The sequence below is a fragment of the Poecilia reticulata genome, chromosome 7 (genome assembly GCF_904066995.2).
Source record: "Poecilia reticulata chromosome 7, P_reticulata-male-v2, whole genome shotgun sequence".
Lineage (NCBI taxonomy): Eukaryota > Metazoa > Chordata > Actinopteri > Cyprinodontiformes > Poeciliidae > Poecilia > Poecilia reticulata.
In genome coordinates this window covers 6,353,492-6,372,597 of record NC_088836.1, presented here as the reverse complement: position 1 = coordinate 6,372,597, position 19,106 = coordinate 6,353,492, and the positions used below count along the sequence as shown (strand labels likewise).

The 19,106-nt window shown below is 41.9% G+C and overlaps 1 protein-coding gene across 4 annotated transcripts in view; it reads left to right on the top strand.

Annotated features, from left to right (window-relative positions):
* flna (filamin A, alpha (actin binding protein 280)) overlaps positions 1–19,106 on the top strand; it is a 53,738-nt gene that overhangs the window by 22,025 nt on the left and 12,607 nt on the right. For all 4 annotated transcript variants that reach the window (XM_008412903.3, XM_008412901.3, XM_008412902.3 and 1 more), the window contains exons 3-30: positions 1,774–2,025; positions 3,187–3,284; positions 4,350–4,497; positions 5,525–5,643; positions 5,733–5,810; positions 6,593–6,755; positions 6,849–7,049; positions 9,201–9,338; positions 10,823–10,949; positions 11,023–11,159; positions 11,274–11,470; positions 11,550–11,663; positions 11,895–12,038; positions 12,133–12,256; positions 12,803–12,963; positions 13,047–13,137; positions 13,905–14,074; positions 14,216–14,333; positions 14,456–14,568; positions 14,684–14,833; positions 14,958–15,276; positions 15,643–15,816; positions 15,905–16,067; positions 16,145–16,305; positions 16,491–16,658; positions 16,796–16,919; positions 18,132–18,288; positions 18,456–18,645. In XM_008412903.3, coding sequence (XP_008411125.2) covers positions 1,774–2,025; positions 3,187–3,284; positions 4,350–4,497; positions 5,525–5,643; positions 5,733–5,810; positions 6,593–6,755; positions 6,849–7,049; positions 9,201–9,338; positions 10,823–10,949; positions 11,023–11,159; positions 11,274–11,470; positions 11,550–11,663; positions 11,895–12,038; positions 12,133–12,256; positions 12,803–12,963; positions 13,047–13,137; positions 13,905–14,074; positions 14,216–14,333; positions 14,456–14,568; positions 14,684–14,833; positions 14,958–15,276; positions 15,643–15,816; positions 15,905–16,067; positions 16,145–16,305; positions 16,491–16,658; positions 16,796–16,919; positions 18,132–18,288; positions 18,456–18,645 — 4,299 coding nt within the window. The remainder of the gene's footprint in view (positions 1–1,773; positions 2,026–3,186; positions 3,285–4,349; positions 4,498–5,524; positions 5,644–5,732; positions 5,811–6,592; positions 6,756–6,848; positions 7,050–9,200; positions 9,339–10,822; positions 10,950–11,022; positions 11,160–11,273; positions 11,471–11,549; positions 11,664–11,894; positions 12,039–12,132; positions 12,257–12,802; positions 12,964–13,046; positions 13,138–13,904; positions 14,075–14,215; positions 14,334–14,455; positions 14,569–14,683; positions 14,834–14,957; positions 15,277–15,642; positions 15,817–15,904; positions 16,068–16,144; positions 16,306–16,490; positions 16,659–16,795; positions 16,920–18,131; positions 18,289–18,455; positions 18,646–19,106) is intronic.

Here is a 19,106-nt window from a genome sequence, read left to right as displayed (position 1 = left end):
AGCTGGTTGTTATAACCCAAGGGGAAGACCTCAGATAAAATAACCACATGGTGGGCTGTATGCGCTGCTTTATTATGATGTGGCCAACAATGAGTTAAAATATATACTGAAAAATTAAAGTTTTTTTTGTAATTCTCCAAGAGTCACGGTTTATCACTTCGCCTCTTTGCTGTTGGCGTTCACAGATGAGATCTGGGACAAAGCTGTTTGTGTTTTGTTTTGTCATGCTTGGTCAGAATGAAGAATTGCTGGAAAGTCAACTACCCAAAGCAATCTGTTGGGCTTGCCTTAATAGTATTTTACTAGTTGGCTTTATGAACGGAATATGATTGTATTGTGTTGTAACGAAATCGTGTGTATAATGGAATCTGTTTCATTTAACTACTGGACTGATTTTTATCTGGATTTGAGTTGGACCTGTTGGTTGTGGAGCAAGTTTCACTTATTTCTCTGTAAAACAGAATCTCCATAACAAACTACATAATTTTAATAGAAAATGTAATTTTTAACAATATCCACTGTTGTAAATTTAAATTGTATATAAGTGAAATAAGTGGGAAATGATAAAGTGAGGTTTGATTATGAGTGAAACGGTTTTTTTTAATGAAATGTTCAATAGTTCTGAAAACCAATGACGGACCTTACATTTTGTCACGTGTTATCAAAATTATAAATACATATGTTGTTCCATTTCTTATAGTTCAAAAGCAGCTCTTAAACAGGAGGGTTTTAGTCTTGATGTGCAGTTTTCTGGATGTTTGTTCCAGATTTGTGGTGCATAGAAGCTGAATGCTGCGTCTCCATGTTTGGTTCTGGGGATGCAGAACCAGAATCGGAACAGCTTTGGTGCTAAGCAGTTACAGTACTTGCTCAATCTTCCTGGTGCAAGTGAGAACACAAGTAGCAGCTGTATGAATAAAGGTTGAATAATAAAAAAAAAACTATCATTTGACCATATCTTTTTTTTATTTATTTTTTCTATCTGGTGACCATAGGCAAGTCAGGCTGAGACTTTTCCAGTGTGACTACCTTAAGATGCCACCATATCATCTATACACAATACTAACCATCAAATCATTTATTTAAAGCAAAAGGCTATTCATATGAATGCTTAAGTATTACTATTACAGTCTATAAAAAAAAACTAATGCAGAAATGTAACTACATACTAAATTGAAGTGTATGTATTGATTAGCCTTGAAATTATAGGCTTGTTTTTCAGCTCTTCAACAGACCAACATGAGTATAACAAGCTGATGTCAGATTAAAAGTTATAGTTAAATTTGTTTGTAAAAGATGAAGCACAATCTTGGTCAAATAGAAACTCTGATGGAAAATCTTGGTATACATCGATACTGTTAACCAGTATCAAGTTAACCAGTTGTCCCTTAATGGTTTCTTTCAGCTGCTGATGTTTGGTATATTTACTCTAAACAGACCTTCAGACGGGGATAGTTTAACCCTATTGTTGGTAATTTCAGTGCCTCTATGTGGTCAGAATAAAATCTGCACAGAAAATGTAAACTCCCTTATCTCTTCCAGGGCTAAACATACTAGCTGATGTGTTGACATACAGCTGACTACTCACTGAAAATGTTGCCATACATTAACTGATAAGAGAGGGAAATATGATTTTCAAAGATCATCTTTCCTTTGCATACTTTTATTTTAGTCACTTCGTATTTGACACATTCTCAGTAACAATTTACATGTTTCTATGCATTTCATTTTTGTAGCAGTTTGTCCTTAATCCCTTGTTCTCTTGGCCTTCAGACTCCAAAGCCATTGTGGATGGGAACCTGAAGCTGATCCTGGGTCTAATCTGGACCCTCATCCTGCACTACTCCATCTCCATGCCCATGTGGGATGAGGAGGAAGAGGCAGATGACGGCAAGCAGAAGACGCCCAAGCAGAGGCTGCTGGGATGGATCCAGAACAAACTTCCCGAGCTTCCCATCACCAACTTCAACAGGGACTGGCAGACTGGCCGGGCCCTGGGAGCCTTGGTGGACAGCTGTGCCCCAGGTGAGGGGAAGTTGGGATGTTTGTCTCTTATTAAAGTGGTGTGCAGACATGTTCTGTTTGTGTCATAGCATGTGGTTTTGATGTGGGGCTGTTGTGTGCTTCAGGGGGGCGTTTATCTAATTCTTCAATTGAAAGGTGATGCAAGAGTAAAGAAAAGGGAGCAGAAAGGAGGGAACATGTCGGACACGGGCAGGATTTTTCCACATCATTAGCTTTAAGTCACCTGCAGATTGCTAACAGACTGAAATCAAAAGAATAAAAAAATAAATAAACTTGTCAAACAATCTTAAAAGCTGCTCAGCATGTGTGAAAAATATCCAGCTGATGACTGTTTGCTTCAGGAAAGCCTGGTCATATCTGATCATTCTGGAGGGTTTAAAGATCGGCTTGATCAGGAACTAGAAACATTAACTGTATGCAACGCTACACATGACTAAAACTGCAGATTTACTTTATTAAAAAAACTGTAACACTTATCTCAAGGGTTCAAACTTGAAGTAATCACCCTTATTTAGGTAGAAAATCAAAGTCAGCAGAAATCATTGGTTTAAGAAAAAGTCCCATAACATTCAGGTGCTGCACTGATAAATCTGCCTTGATTTCCTTGATTTTGGATGATCTGTGATTGGCCGATGCATTGATAAGAAACTGATCTTATTGGTCTGAAAATGATCCACTGTCCTCTTTTGCTCTGCTGTGAGAGGACTGACTGACTGACAGACCCACCCACTAGGTTATGTTAGCAAACCTGCAGTTAACAAAAGTAGCCTGGCTGTTTCCAACAGTTTTCTCTATTTAGGGACTTCTTAAACAAAAAAAGAAATTGGTATTGGTCCATCATGCTTTTTAAAGATGGGTGATCGGCCAGAAAACTCAAATTGGTGCACCACTAATGAAGGTCTCTGGAGGAAATATAACCTGAACTTGTTTTTAAACGCTTTAAACCCTGATATTGACACAGGGATTTTATTCAGAATGTGTCATCACTTGCAAAAAAGGAGACAAAAGTCTAAAGTATGGTGAAAAGCTAATCTAGGGGCCAGAAAAGGACCATCAGTAGTCTTGAAAATTGCTTTGGACTATTTAACGTAATAGTTTTATTCTGTTTCTATGATAAAGTTGTGTTGTTTGAAACCCAGCTAAGCCGATTCTCTTCTCCAGGTCTGTGTCCTGACTGGGATCAGTGGGATCAGACCAAACCAGTGGATAACGCCCGTGAGGCCATGCAGCAAGCTGATGACTGGCTGGGCATCCCTCAGGTAGGAGACGAGTCAGAGAATACAGCTGCACACACACCAGCACCTAACTATCTAAATAAGACTTTTTTGGGACTGTCAATTAGGGGGGTTTTTTTGTGCTTGTTGGAATTTGAATTTTGAAGTAAGACAGTAATTTCCAACTCATAGTGACTGCTATTGATGTCGTTCTCAGGAGGTTGAAAATAAAAACCACGTATTTATTTTTATTTCCTCGTAATTTCCTTTGAAGGTGGACCAAGATGTTCTTTTTAAATCCATGTCAATAGTATGAATTATGCTCTACCACTTTTAGATGCTGACCTGTTTAACATTTTGTAGAAAAGTGGATTTGAATACATTTTTGTGTTGGCCTTTGCTGAAATAAATGTTTCCTAATAGATTATCAGATTTTTAAAAATGGAGGTGCAAAATCTTTATAGATCAGTTTTTTTAGGACATGGGATGCTCACATTTAGTTAATCCTCATTTTTAGGAATTTTGTTGAAAAATCAGCCTCAGTCCACATTATCCCATTAAATGCTGAAGATCACAAGAGTTAAACCATCAGTGCCTTGTAGGTTGTAAGGATCTCTTAACCACCAACTTGTATTCTTTGGCTGTATTCGGCATTTGAGTCATTTCTAGACGTTGATGGCGTTGGCTGGCTTCGTGCCAAACAGAAGAGTGTTGGCACGGCTGGCACAGTGTAGCATGCTGACAGTTTCTCTGTGGTCACTGCTGTTTCCGTCGTCTTCTCTGTTTCTTCTAAGAAGTGAGCGTAATGTCTTCCCCCTTGCCATGTCTGTGGGTTGCAAAACCAGAAAGTGAGAGTCTGTATGAGTGGCTGCTGAAGGTTTGCATGCGAATCTGGATCAGGTACTTTCTGAGCAGAGGTGGAGGACTGGCACAGTGCTTTCATCACCATGTCGGTACCTAGTTTACTTCTGTGGGTAATGGGTTCCATGGCAACTAATAAAGAACCATTGCTGGTTGCACATGTGGTATGCCCTTGATTGGGTAAAGGCAAACGAGCATCATAGACCTTAAATATTAAATCATGTGTTCCTTTTTGTCTATTTTTATCAGGTTATAACCCCAGAGGAGATCGTAGACCCCAACGTGGACGAGCATTCAGTCATGACCTACCTGTCCCAGTTCCCCAAAGCCAAGCTGAAGCCTGGGGCTCCTCTCCGGCCCAAACTCAACCCCAAGAAGGCCCGCGCCTACGGCCCAGGTACACACAGCTCTGATTGAGGACTCCATGTTTCCTGCTGTGACAAACTGTCCATCCTGCTAGCTATTTTGGAAATACTGAACAATATTTAACCAGGGCTTGAGATGGTAAGTGCATTTCAAAGCACAGTTATAGGTTTTACAAAAAAATGTAATGCAGAAGCAGTGTAGGGATAAACCAACTTCACTCTTGCTGTTTCTATAGAAACTAGAGGTTATAGTTGGAGGTGCTGAAGAGGAGTTAAACATAGATTTTGGTGGTTTAGTGGTTTGGCTGTGCTGTGCATAAGGTCGAGGGAGAAAAGCATCAGCAGAACCCAGAGAGAATACACTGGAGCTGCCCATCCATCTGGAAGGGTCATGGAGCCGAGTCTGCATAATCTAAAGTCTGAAACTTCTGATAAATCACACAACACATTGCACAGAACTCTGTGTGAAACAGTTTGACCCGGACCTGGTGTCCAAAGGGAGGCAGACGCCTTCCTGCAAACAAAATGACACAATATTTTTCACACCACTATGTCGGTAAGACCCGGTTTCGACGGGTGAAGTATTGGGAGAGCCTGGAGGCCGTCTAACAGCTGAAGCTTGGCCCAACCTGCGTCATAAACTGGGTGACAGAATCATGGTGGTACAATGGTCCAGTCAAAATCCGGATTGAAATTCTGTAGTGGGACCTTTTATACAGCAATGCACAGATCAATGTCTGTAACCTCAATCCACTGCAGAAACAATAGTAAGAGTAAACTAAGAAGTTGTCAAGCATGCAAGGGAGTGTAAATGATTACTAGGAGTTGTTGCTAGGATATCTGGTTCTGCAAGAAGTCGTCTATAAGCTCAACGACTTCCATAATGCTTTAGGGTTCATTACTCGCATATTACACTACGTCGTAGTGTAATACATGATGTGTCGTTCATCTGAGGCTGTAGTCGCACCGTGTCTGAAAAATCGAATCTGTCATTTGAAGGCGTATCCAGCTGCATTTCTGCATCTGCTGCATGTTGATGTGTGTGTCTTGTCTCTGAAGGGATTGAGCCGGAGGGAAATGTCGTGATGAAGAAGGCGATGTTTACCGTTGAGACCATCAGTGCGGGGATGGGAGAGGTGCTAGTTTACGTAGAGGATCCTGCAGGACACAGAGAGGAGGTTTGTCAGTCTTTGGGAATGTAGCCTGTTTAAACTAAGGCTTTTTAAAAGCTGAGGATTTTGTAAACTGTTGTTCAATTTTCCTTTAGGCCAAAGTGACGGCGAACAACGACAAGAACCGCACCTACTCTGTTGTCTACACCCCTAAAGTGATGGGCATGCATAAGGTAAACTGACCATAAGTATAATGCACAATGGATGTGTGAGAGATTGTTTGACACACATATGTTAATATTAAGGAGCAAAAAGTTGTCTTTAGATCATGAAGAGGGGAAAAATGCCAAGATTAAAAAAGTGACAAGCTGCTACTTTCAGTACCAAACTATTGTCTCTATCAAAGAACCTGCTGCATATTTTTACCCTTGCATCACATCCCGTTTTAAAAATATCCTCAAAGATGAGAAATCTGACCAAAGAAACTGACTGGACCTCTAGTGTGATTAATTATTTCATAAAAATGTGTGTTTGTATGTGGATGTATACTAAAGTGCTTTTTGTGTAAACAACCCAGAGTAGTTCAGGAACTTTCATGTGAAAACTCCAGAAGGTTTGTGTTGACTGGATTAAGTACAGGATTGCAGAACCTGTTGCATTCTCATGCAGTGTTAATTATATGAATGCATAGGGAGAAAGATGTACACCAGATTGGTTATTTTGTTTCCCTTCTTTAGTTTGATTCATAGGTTACAGGAAAAAAAAAACATTCTGGCACAAAATTACTTAAACAAATTGGCAAAGACTCAGTTTTAAGTATAATTTTTAGTGTCTTTGTTGAATCTAACAATGATGCAGAAAATGGTTTGTTGAGAATTATTTTGACTTCAAGACCTAAAGAACAGAACACTTGGAAGATTTTGCTGTGATCTCTCATTATGAACTGGAATAATTAAATGGGGAAAACGAGAAGAGTGAATATTTTCTTTTTTTTTTCCCCCCCTCCGTTTTCCAGGTGACTGTTTTGTTTGCGGGGCAGCATATTTCAAAGAGTCCCTTCGAGGTGGACATCGGCATGGCTCAGGGCAACTCCAGCAAGGTGACGGCCCAGGGCCCTGGCCTGGAGCCGTCGGGCAACATTGCCAACAAAGCCACCTACTTTGACGTCTACACAGCAGGTAGTGTATAAGAGGATGCGGTCCGTTTGCCATCGAATGAAGTAGGAAATAAATCAAGACAGAATTCCACATTTGACTTTCTCTTGCTGAAAGGTGCCGGTGTTGGAGAAGTGGAGGTTGAGATCATGGATCCTGCGGGAAAGAAGAACACAGTGCCCTGCACCATCGAGGACAAGGGCAACAGCAGCTACCGCTGCACCTACAAGCCCACCCAGGAGGGCCAGCACACCATCTTCATCACCTTCGCTGGTGGCCAGATCAGCAAGAGTCCCTTCACAGTCGACGTGGGAGAAGGTGAGAGTCTGAATCTTAAGGCGCCACAGCAGTTGTTGTTCAAACGCGTTGACTGTAACTGTTCTCCCTGTGAACCTTCAGCGTTAATTATTTCAAGCTGGTTTCTAATTGTGTTCTGTCTCCTCCTCCTCCTGCTGCTGTGCTGGATATCAGATCTTCTGTCGGTCTCTCCTCCCAGTCTTCTCTTTGATAGCGTCCCACTGGCATCTGTCCACTCCTGAGAACGGCCTCTTCCTTCTGCTGTCATTTCCTGTTTCCTGGCGTCTCTCTTGGGTACCCACTGTGTGTCAGAGATTGGATGCATGAAAGCTTCTGGCTTGTGATCATGTGCTCAACATTTCTGACTGAACTATTTCATCCTGGAAATTATTCATTAGTTTAAGGAATGCTCTACTTCTGACTAATTTTCAGAGTTTAGACTTCACATCATGAATTCAGAATGAATCAAGCTTCCAGTGTAAAGTTTCCTTGTTAGGAACCATCAACAGAAAAGTATTTAATTCATTTTTTCTATATTTGTAAGATAAATCTTTAAATCCCCCCAGAGTTCCAGTAAATAGCTGCAATAAGGCTTAATAAATTGTGGCATAAGGATGCTAAGCATCTTTTTAGAAACCTTTTTGGGTCGCCATGCCATTGACAATTTAAGCATTCTTTAGCATCTTTTGTTAATTGACCTGGTTGGCGCAGCTGGAATTGCTAACGTACCAGTCTCGGATCCCAGTGACCGTGGGACCTTACCTTAACTAAGCTTTCCAAAATGCTGCCAACATTCCTAAATCAAACATGTTCCATGACAGATGGCTGAAAGTTCTAAAAGAGAACATGGAGCAATTTTGTTATCCGTTTAGCCTTCCTGTTATCAGATGAAAGTCTCACACTCATTTTAGTGCGACCGAATGAACTGCAGACTGTCTTGACATGTCGTAGAAAACGTCAACTTTTAGACTATCTTCTCACTGTTCTGTTGAATACATTTAGGCATGATACCAAATGTCCACCTTTCATTCTTATACACTAACCTTTAGATACAATGCATTCACTAATCGAATAGAGAAGCCATGCTGGGGGCTGGTCGGGACAGACTGAGCTGAACAGTCAGAATCAGATCAATCGGTTAATTTTTACAATTTGCCTGCGCCATTAGCAGTTTGTACTTTCCATGATATCATTTTCAATTTTCCTGGGTTCTGCTGTGCAGATGTTTACCACGAGACTACAGCATGGTCTTTTGATGACTTTCATAAATTATCTTTTTATTTTATATTGCTCAAGGAATAATGACCGAAGACTGACATTCAATCAAAAATGTTTATTTTCTTCTTTTCTAAAGGTAGTTGGTCCCAGGAGGAAGACAAATGCCAAAATCCTCTTTAAATGCCCATTAGGGCTACAGTGCTAAATATTTGTTAAAATGCATGGTGGTAATTAATTAAAATGGCTTTCCATGCTGCCTATGACATAAAATTTGTAATATTTATCATATTAGATTGAACAACAGTAACTTTAGTTTCACTTTATCAGCAGTATCCGTTTCTTTTTTAATAGGTTTTGCAAAATTCTAGTGAATCTGTGCAAAATGTGGCTATTTTATTATGAGCTAAGATCTTTAGTTTTGTGGTGACTTAAAATGTTTCTCATCAATCTGAAACCTGCTTTCTAACCAAAACTTCAGTTTGATAATGACACACAAATGGCCTAAATTAACTCTAAACATTTTTGCTGGATTGTTTTGAGATCAAGTAAAAAATTTGACGGGTTTATTTTTATATCTTATTAGTTACCTTCCTAGAAAATGGCTTGTGTGTTTTCTGCTCTTAATTTGCTTCCTGTTGACCAGGCAGCTGCGGCTCCGTCTTTATTTAGGAGATAAGAGCAATACGCTACTTCAGTTTGAAGAAACTTCCTTTACTGCGTCAGCAGCAAGCTCACTCTGTGGGATGAGATAAATGTTGAGGCACCAGAAGTTTAGCGGAAGGAGTTTAGTGAAACTTTAGTGAAGGTTGGACCTTTAACACGAAGGCTTCATTCCTCCTGCACCTCATCCAACTTCCACCTCTCATGTTGCCTGTGCTTATAAAGTTGAATTGAAAAAGCTCTGTGGCGTTTTCTTGGGCTGCTTCTCTCTAACTTTCTCCTGCGTGTTCACAGCATGCAACCCCAGCCTGTGCAGAGCGAAAGGTCGCGGCCTGCAGCCAAAGGGCCTGAGGGTGAAGGAGACGGCAGACTTCAAGGTCTACACCAAAGGAGCCGGCACCGGGGAGCTGAAAGTCACCATCAAGGGCCCCAGTAAGTTCACGGTTCATTATCCATACAACTCCAGTGAAAGCACTCATGGCTATTTAAAACACAGACTTTCACTTCAGTGCTGTGGCATTGGGTCTGTGTCACTGCTATCAGTTCTGGTTTCATACGGCAAACGATAACGTGTTCCAATGGCCAGTTCTAACTGAAACTGGTGTCTGACTCCAGGTTTTGCATAATTTGACATCTGTGGAGCCGATTTTATTGTCATGTCTCTTTATCCAACTGACTGTTTAGATGGATCTCAAATTTAAAGAAACAATTCAGCTGTCACTAAGATGTAATGTCTACATTAAGTTCAAACCAGGTGTTTTTTCACTCTTGACTGTTGCTGGTTTTGTTAAACATGGCACTTTATTGAGGTCAGATGTGTCCAGTGGAGTGGAGGGGAGGTGGACTGAAGAGGCTGCTGATTTGTAGCTACCAGATCGAGGCACAGAGCATGTTCTTTAGCCAAACCTGTCCCGGGTGTAAAACCTGTCCCGGGTGTACCTCAACCATCACAGGACTGACCCAACGACCCAAACAACCAGGAATGCATACTCTCCAAACAGAGAGCAATTTAGGGTGTTTTCATATCTGATAGTCTGACAGACTCTGTTTGATTGAGGACCAAACTTGCAACATTAGCTTGGCGACATTGTTCCATTTTCAGCTACTGCACTTCTTTCAAACAAACCAAACGCTTTGAAGAACATGTTCACCTCCTTGCCTGTGGTGGCGCTGGACCAAGAACTACTGAAACAACACAAAAACCACTGAAGAAGAAACTGAGCGCAACATCCCGCATTGCGAAATGTAAACAAAAACGGAATGTTGTCAGATTTTAGCATTTAGAGGATTTCCCTTTTGTCTCCGGTAAATGACCACGAGCCGTTTTTCCAACTAGTGTTGCGCATTAGTTTTGGTTGTACTTACCCAGAATGCCCTGTGCTGTAGTCCGCGTACGACGTATGCATTCAAACCGCACCGCCAGAGTTTACTTCAACCAAACCAAGACCTTGAGGTGGACCAGAGTTTATTTTTTGGCATTCACACCTCTGCAAATAAACCAGACTTTCACCTAACATGGGTATTTCTGGCTGTGAAAGCAAACACACACAGGAGTCCCTTAGCTTTGCCGTCCACTTGCAACCCCAATATACACTGCTCAAAAAAATAAAGGGAACACTTTAACATTTAAGTGAACACTGAAGTGTTCCCTTTATTTTTTTGAGCAGTATATTTACTAAAATCTTTGCAAAACTGACTTTAGGGTATAAAACCTTGTGTGGACAGAAGGTCTACACAGCATGTTTACTACAGCAAACATTTTCTAATTCCTCTTTGGGTTCAGTTAAACTTAAGATATTACAGGACTTGAATTGAGCTAACAGCCCTTTGAAGGGCTTTACGTCTGGCTAGGAAACCTTGTAGGTTTTTCTAAATATTGCATGAATATTATTGTAAATCAAGTCCTGTATTTACAGAGGGAATTGAGGAGCCATGCAAAAGGAAAGACCTCGGAGACGGCGTGTACGAGTTTGAGTATTACCCCACCACTCCTGGGACTTACAGCATCACCATCACCTGGGGAGGACAGCACATTCCCCGCAGGTACTGGACCACTACTTTAACTGGAACTGGTAGCTGAGCTTCACATTGACTGACCCCTGCTTCTCCTCTTTAGTCCCATTGAGGTTAAGATTGGTTCTGAGGCTGGTCAGCAGCTAGTGAGAGCCTGGGGCCCCGGGCTGGAGGGAGGGGTTGTTGGTAAATCTGCAGACTTTGTGGTGGAGGCTGTTGGTCAGAACGCCGGTACCCTAGGTGAGTAAGGCAGAGACGAAAGGGCAGGAAAAATCCATCCCATGTCTGTCGGGCTTAGGTTTCTCTTGCCTATGCTGCGTTTCCAAGAGCACTAACCCATGTCCTCTTGCTCAGGTTTCTCTGTGGAAGGTCCGTCCCAGGCCAAGATTGAATGTGACGATAAGGGCGATGGCTCATGTGACGTGCGCTACTGGCCCACAGAGCCAGGCGAGTACGCCGTCCATGTGCTGTGCAACAACGAGGACATCCAGCACTCGCCCTTCATGGCTGAGATCGTCAACGCTCCAGGAAAAGACTTCTACCCTGACAAAGTAAGAACACACCCAGGAACACGGGCTAGAACAAAGAACTGTGTCCTTGACTGTTAGTAATGCTTGATGGCCGTTCCAGGTGAAGGCGTACGGTCCTGGTCTCCAGAGCAGTGGTCTGGCTGTTGGAAAGCCCACAGAGTTCACAGTGGACACCAAACAAGGAGGAAAAGCTCCTCTCAAGATTGTTGCTCAGGTAGTTTCTTTTGTTGTGGTTCAAAATGTTCACTTACTGCAAAGATCTCTTTATTTCGTGCTTTAAAGCTATATAAATATATTCCTCTTAAAGATTTTATGCTCTTGTAAAAGACCAAGATTAAGTTTTCATTAAGCCGATTTAGCCGTTAGTTGTATTAAAATCTTTCCATAACACCATTTCCCAGCTGTATTTTACACACTCATTGGAGAACTGTTGTTTACTGCATAGGATGGAGAGGGCAACCCTGTGGATGTCCAGGTCAAAGATAACGGTAATGGCACATACACCTGTACTTACACTCCACGGAAACCAGTGAAGCACACCATCATGGTGTCCTGGGGGGGCGTCAACATCCCTGAGAGTCCATTCAGGGTGAGAATCTAAAATCTGGATTTTGGTTTGGTTTTATGCTTCTCCACTCCCAGAGGTCTCCTAAGCTCTCGTCTCTGTGTGTCTCTGACTCCAGATGAATATTGGTGCTGGCTGTCACCCCAACAAGGTGAAGGTCTCTGGTCCTGGTGTAGCAAAGACCGGCCTGAAGGCCTTTGAGCCGACATACTTTACTGTTGACTGCTCCGAGGCTGGTCAAGGTAAGATGACTTGAAGAAAACAGTCCAGTTTTCTGCATCTGCAACTGAGATCCTGTAAAACATATTGGTGTTTTTAACATGCAAGTAGTATGGGTGGATACTTACCATATTGCTCATCAACTATTGTGATAAATCAAAAATAAGAATTTTGAGTTATTGTGGGGATAAATTCCAATTAATGTTTAAAATCCCCCAAAACTGTCTGTGTTGTCATGATTGGTAGTTTTACTATTTTCTCCATTATTTGTTCAATGAGAGAATCAATAACTATGCATACATTTTAAAAATATGATTAAATGCAGATGCAGTTTAGTGGGACTGGTGTCCTAAAGAAGTATATTACAAATGTCTTTTTTTTTTTTTTTTTTTTTTTTTTTTGGGGGGGCTTATGGGGCTGTGATTTCAGGTCCATCTCATTATAGCCATACAGTTGGCTAAAACAGCAGTTATAAATGTTTATCACAATGTTAACACGAAATAACATGATAAAACTTTAAGTCCATATCATAAATGGAAACGTGTATTTATATCGTCTCTTGGCCTCAGGTGACATCAGCATAGGAATCAAGTGTGCTCCCGGTGTGGTGGGACCAGCAGAGGCAGACATAGACTTTGACATCATCAGGAACGACAACGACACATTCACTGTTAAATACACTCCTCCTGGAGCCGGCAGCTACACCATCATGGTGCTGTTTGCTGAACACGTGAGTTTGAATCACACATGATTAGCCAGAATGTATTAAAAGGTTCGTACATATGTGCTATAATGATTCCGTTTCCTGTTTAGGCCATCCCCATGTCACCGATCAGAGTGAAGGTGGATCCGTCTCATGATGCCAGCAAAGTTAAGGCGGAGGGACCAGGACTCAGCCGCAGCGGTACGAACGCTGTACAAAACACTGACCAGTCATTACGGACTGTTATGATACAAAATACAGATCCAATTTTACTTGGTAGCACATCTTCAAAAGAATTGGAAATGAAAGACATTAATGAGATCAGAGGAAATGGACAAATCATTTCTGTAAAATATTTTTAAGTTATTTTACATCAAACCACTTATAAGTTAGCCAAAACGAAGTAGACATGCCCTTCTTGAGCTTAAATAATTGAGTTATTTAAGGTTTGATTTGAAATGGTCAGATTGACTGGGTCTAAAATGAAAAAGTTCAGTTTTTGAGTCTGGATCTGGGAACGTTCAGTAGAAACTGGTTAGGGGATCCGAGATCCGAGGTGTGATGATATACATTTCAGGCAAATATTGTTCAAAATCTTAAACGGCCTAGAAAAATTAAAGCTAGATCTTTCAAGTTACATAATTTATCTAGGTAAATTTGGCTTTTGTTTGATTTTATTTTATTTGATTTTTTTTTAAGTGCATTTATAACTTGTTCAGACATCAAATTTGCTTCATTTTCTTGCACTAAGAATAAAAATAGGATTCCTTGCTGCTGGCAGTTCCTCTTTCATTTCACAGATTCAAATTGTTGTTCTGTATTTACAGTTAAAATAAATCTAATCTCACAGCATGTAGTGGGTCTAATTATTTTTATCATTTTAAAAGCAGTTGGTTAATTCAGATTGATTTCCCACATGAAACCTCCTTAAGGCAGCAACATTTTTTATTTTTTTTATTTTCCTCCAGGAGTTGAACTGAACAAACCCACTCACTTCACTGTGAACACCAAGGGAGCTGGAAAGGCCAACCTGGACTGCAGCTTCAGTGGGCCGACCAAAGCAGAAGCTGTTAAGGACTTTGAAGTCATAAACAACCATGACAACACACACACTGTCAAATACACTCCTGTGCAGCAGGTGAGATGGCGGACGCTCTCTTGCGTTTTTCAATTTCAAACACGATTTCTGCGCCAGTTTCTACTGGGAATCTGAGTTGGAGACTGTGTTTAGGAGAAGATAAAGTAAATTTCATCATCTTTGCGCTTGTCTCTCCATCAGGGTCCTCTGGGAGTTGCTGTGACTTACGGTGGAGATCATATTCCCAAGAGTCCCTTCAATGTCGCTGTGGCTCCGACTCTGGACCTGAGCAAGGTCAACGTCACTGGACTAGGAGACAGTAAGTTCAATCTTTCAATCATATTTGTGTTGCATAATCCAGCGTTTCGTTTTTCAAAGCGGGGGCCACACTCCCTTCCCCGTATTTTACCTGAACCAACAATGCTTTTTGTGTCACTACAGAAATGACCGTTGGCAAAGACCAGGAGGTGACTGTCAAATCGAAGGGTGCTGGAGGTCAGGGCAAAGTTGCTGCCAAGGTTACCGGGCCTTCAGGAAAACCGGTCACTTGCAAGGTCAGTTTAACTTTAGACTTTTTCTTTTTTCTAGTCCAAAATCTCTGAATACTACACTGTCAATCTCTTAAACACTACAGCACTGAAATACGGTTTTTCTTTCCTTTTGCTCCAGGTTGAGCCGGGGCTGAGCCCAGAGACCAGTCAGGTGAAGTTCATCCCTCGTGAGGCAGGGCCATACCAGGTGGAACTGACCTACGACGGGGTGCCCATCCCTGGATCACCCTACACTCCTACAGCTTACCCTCCTACTGACCCGTCCAAGGTCAGCAGCAGCAGTCAGCCTCCTTCCTCCTAGACCTTCATGGATCTTATCACCATTATTTCATTTCTTATAAAGCATCAGTCATTCAATTCTGCCTCCTTCCCCCCCCCCCATCTCTGTCTAGGTGCGCTGCTCTGGCTCAGGCTTGGAGCGGGCCAAAGTCGGGGAGACCGGGGAGTTTGTAGTGGACTGCACCAATGCTGGTCCGGCTGAGCTCACCATTGAGATCATCTCGGACAGCGGCACCGAGGCAGAGGTTCACATCCAGGACAACGGAGATGGAACCTACACCATCACTTACATCCCGCTCTACCCGGGCTCCTACACGCTCACCATACGCTACGGGGGCCAGGACGTGCCAAACTTCCCTGCCCGCCTTAACGTGGAGCCGGCCATCGACGCCAGTGGAGTCCGTGTGTTTGGACCAGGAGTGGAAGGCAAAGGTAACCCAGCCACTTGAACAATCAACTTCCAAGAGACTGATATATATAGTAGGGATGCACTGATATGAATTTGTGGCAATATTAATATTGCTGTCATGACCAAAAACAAATATTTATAGATATTTATATTTCAAAAATGGCCACACCAGCAGGTCTCTGCTTCAGTAAACAGCACAAAATCAAGTATTGCATCACTATCACTGTCACATGACCAAACACACACATGCCCAGTTTTACTTGTCAGATCCTGATTTGTTAAATCATGTAAAGATCTGAAGCCTGATGATCCTTGTCATCTGAATCAATCAGACTCTAAATGAGCTTCGTCTGCACATGCTGTGACGACTGTATGTTGTGTGTTTCTAGGAGTATTCCGTGACGCGACCACAGACTTCACTGTGGATGCTCGTGCTCTCACACAGAGCGGAGGCGACCACATCAAAACTCGGATCAGCAGTCCATCCGGCAGCTGCCCGGATGCCGTGATCACAGACCACGGCGATGGCATGTACGCCGTGGAGTACACTCCCTACGAGGAGGGTGGGTTTAAACATCACGACGTGAACATTAGCCTGGGTGGGGGATACCTACTGGCTGGTTAGGATTGTAATGCTGTGTGTGTGTTCAGGGCCTCACAGTGTGGAGGTTTGCTATGATGGCTCTCCAGTGCCCAACAGTCCATTCCGTGTGGCGGTCACTGAGGGCTGCGATCCGGCTCGTGTCCGTGTGCACGGTCCTGGCCTGAAGAGCGGCATCACCAACAAGCCGAACAAGTTCATGGTGGAAACCCGGTACGCAGAAAGTTCAGGTTGGCTCATCCGGTGGAGTGGCTCCTCTTCGTTTTTATAATGCCGTGTTCCTTCTGCAGAGGAGCGGGAACTGGAGGTCTTGGTCTGGCAATGGAAGGTCCATCAGAGGCCAAAATGTCCTGCACTGATAACAAAGATGGCAGCTGCAGTGTGGAGTACATTCCCTATGAGCCTGGAACATACAACCTCAACATCACCTATGGAGGACAGCCAGTCAAAGGTGACTCACCAGCGTAGCAACTACAACACCTTCTGGAGGAGTTTGTCTCCAACACTTTGAGATTGAATATATGAGAATCAAAAACAAATACTAATCTGCTCAACTTTAGCATTTACTAATGTTTTACTACATTTAAAAACTTTGTAACTTTTTCTGGTGTTTTTTTTTTTTTTTTGTCCGTGCAGGAAGTCCCTTCTCCGTTCCCGTCAGCGACACTGTGGACAGCACTAAGGTCAAGTGTCAGGGTTCTGGCCTCGGCAGCAACGTCAGAGCCAACATCCCTCAGGCGTTCACAGTGGACGCCTCCAAAGCTGGGGTGGCCCCTCTGCAGGTCCGCGTTCAAGGACCCAAAGGTGACCAGTGTTCTTGATTGTTGAGACGAACCTCAAAGGGATTAGTTGTAGCAAAAGACTTTATTTGGGGAAATATTCCATTTACGTTTACATGAACTAAAATGTAGAAATGATGATGTCATCGCTGTTGCGTTCAGGGGTCGTGGAGCCTGTCGAGGTGGTGGATAATGGAGACCAGACTCACACAGTCAACTATGTTCCCACCAGGGAGGGACCCTACTCTATCAATGTCTTGTATGCTGATGAGGAGATCCCACGCAGGTAAAAATCAACGCATCATTTGCCTCCAGCAAATGATTACTAGTAGACATTTATTATGTTATCATTTATCGTGATAAATTTCTTGTCATGAGAATTTAGATTTGGTGATTAAAAATCACACTTTATGACTGGTGTCCCGAAGAAGCATCTTATAAATAAGTATCTTAACAGTATTTGTCGAGGTATGAATTGTATGTAAAGCAGTCACAGCCTACAGTCACAGTTCAATAAAAAATAGATTAATAGATCTTATTGTCACTTTTTTATCGGTATCGCAATAGCGCAATACAATATCGTGATAAAACTCAGTCCATATCGACCACCTTAAGTAACTATACTGCAGAGTTATCTGTATTTATGTTTACTGCATATGGAAACATCATGATTTAAGCTTGAAATAATCAAACCTGATTGTTGAAACACAAGTCATACAATTCCACCATATCATCTTAAAGTATTCATATTCCTTGGACCTTTACGATTTGGTTACTTTGTGTGATCAACAGATTCTTCCACCTGAGCTGTGAATCACTGCAGCTCACCCATAGAAATCAGAAACTGCTTGGCTACTTAGTTTTCCCTTTACCAGGCCTTGTGGGGCCTGTAACCTGTAGAAGCCCCTCAGACCCTGTAGTGTCTCTTAATGACTTTGGCCAAAAATGATTAATAACTGAGGTTTGAAATGTAGAGGTAATTCATGGTTTGTTTTGTTATCATGACCTATTGTGAAAGCATTCTCCAACAGAATGAGGCCAATTTTGCAAGAATCTTTTAGTTTTAACATTTTGTTCACTTTTTGATATTTTTTCCAAACTACTTTTTTGTACAATGTGTTCATTCCATTTCTAATTAAGTACATTTATCTCTTTTTTTTTTATACTTTTTTTTTTTTATACAATAGGTACTATTGTCAGGTTAATTTTTAAAGAGTAAGTCTGATGTTCTCTAACAAACCTCTGAGGCCTTCATAGAGAATAAATTACAGGCCAGTTGACTCTTTTTACTAGTTAGGGGATTTATAAAGAAATTGTCATTTTTATCTAATTTGCAATGCAAAATAAATGGTACTTTATCTTGGGGCCCCTGGAAAATTATCCTGTTGTTCATGTTAAAATAAAACATCTGTGAAAAATCGTTCCCAATTTCTCCCCAACCTTTCGGTGGTAAAGTTTGGTTTCTGTTCAAACTGCACTTCCCTTCTGCCTCTTGCAGCCCTTACAAGGTGAAGGTCCTCCCGACCCATGATGCCAGCAAGGTGCGAGCCAGCGGACCCGGCCTCAACACCACGGGCGTGCCCGCCTCTCTGCCTGTCGAGTTCACCATTGATGCCAAAGATGCAGGCGAGGGACTGCTGGCGGTGCAGATCACGGTGAGTGTTCACCATTTCCTGGTTGTACTCAATTTGTTTGGGCATGATTTGAAAATTGATCAGATTTTTGAGTCTCCAATCTTTGTATGTTTTATGCAGTCAAATAGAAAGCATGAAAACTGATCATTTGGTGCAATTTTTGAGAGTAAGTCCTTGTGTTTCTGCAGGACCCAGAGGGGAAACCTAAAAAGGCAAAGATCCGTGACAACCACGACGGGACCTACCTGGTGTCGTATGTACCAGACATGACGGGCAGATACACCATCCTAATCAAATACGGAGGGGATGAGATTCCTTATTCGCCGTACCGTATCAGAGCTCTCCCCACCGGAGACGCCAGCAAGTGCACCGTCACAGGTTAGCTTCTTTACGCTCACAATCTGATTTATAGAAACTTTGTATTCTACAGTTGGAATCACGGTTCTTTTGTTTTAGTTTGGTCCATATATACTGAAGGCCAAATGACCGTTTTTCCTTTTTTGTGTGTGTCCAAAGCATTTTAGAGATTTTACTTAATTTGGCAAAAAATTAGAGATCAGAATCGCAGTCATTTCTTGCTGCATTTAACAACAAATGGGGTTCTTTTAATACAGAGAGCCCAGTGGTTTCAAAGTTTTTAAACTCAGTAAATTTTCATTGCTTTTTAATTGACTGAAAATATCTTTGACTCTGAAATGAATGTGTTTTTATACTTTTGAAAAATGGTGTCAAAAGTAAATCATTTGTATGGTAGAGAAGATCCTGCTACCTAAAAGTGTACAAATACATGAAACACAAGCAAATCAAGAAAACTTCAAATTGTATTAAATTAAAGAAAA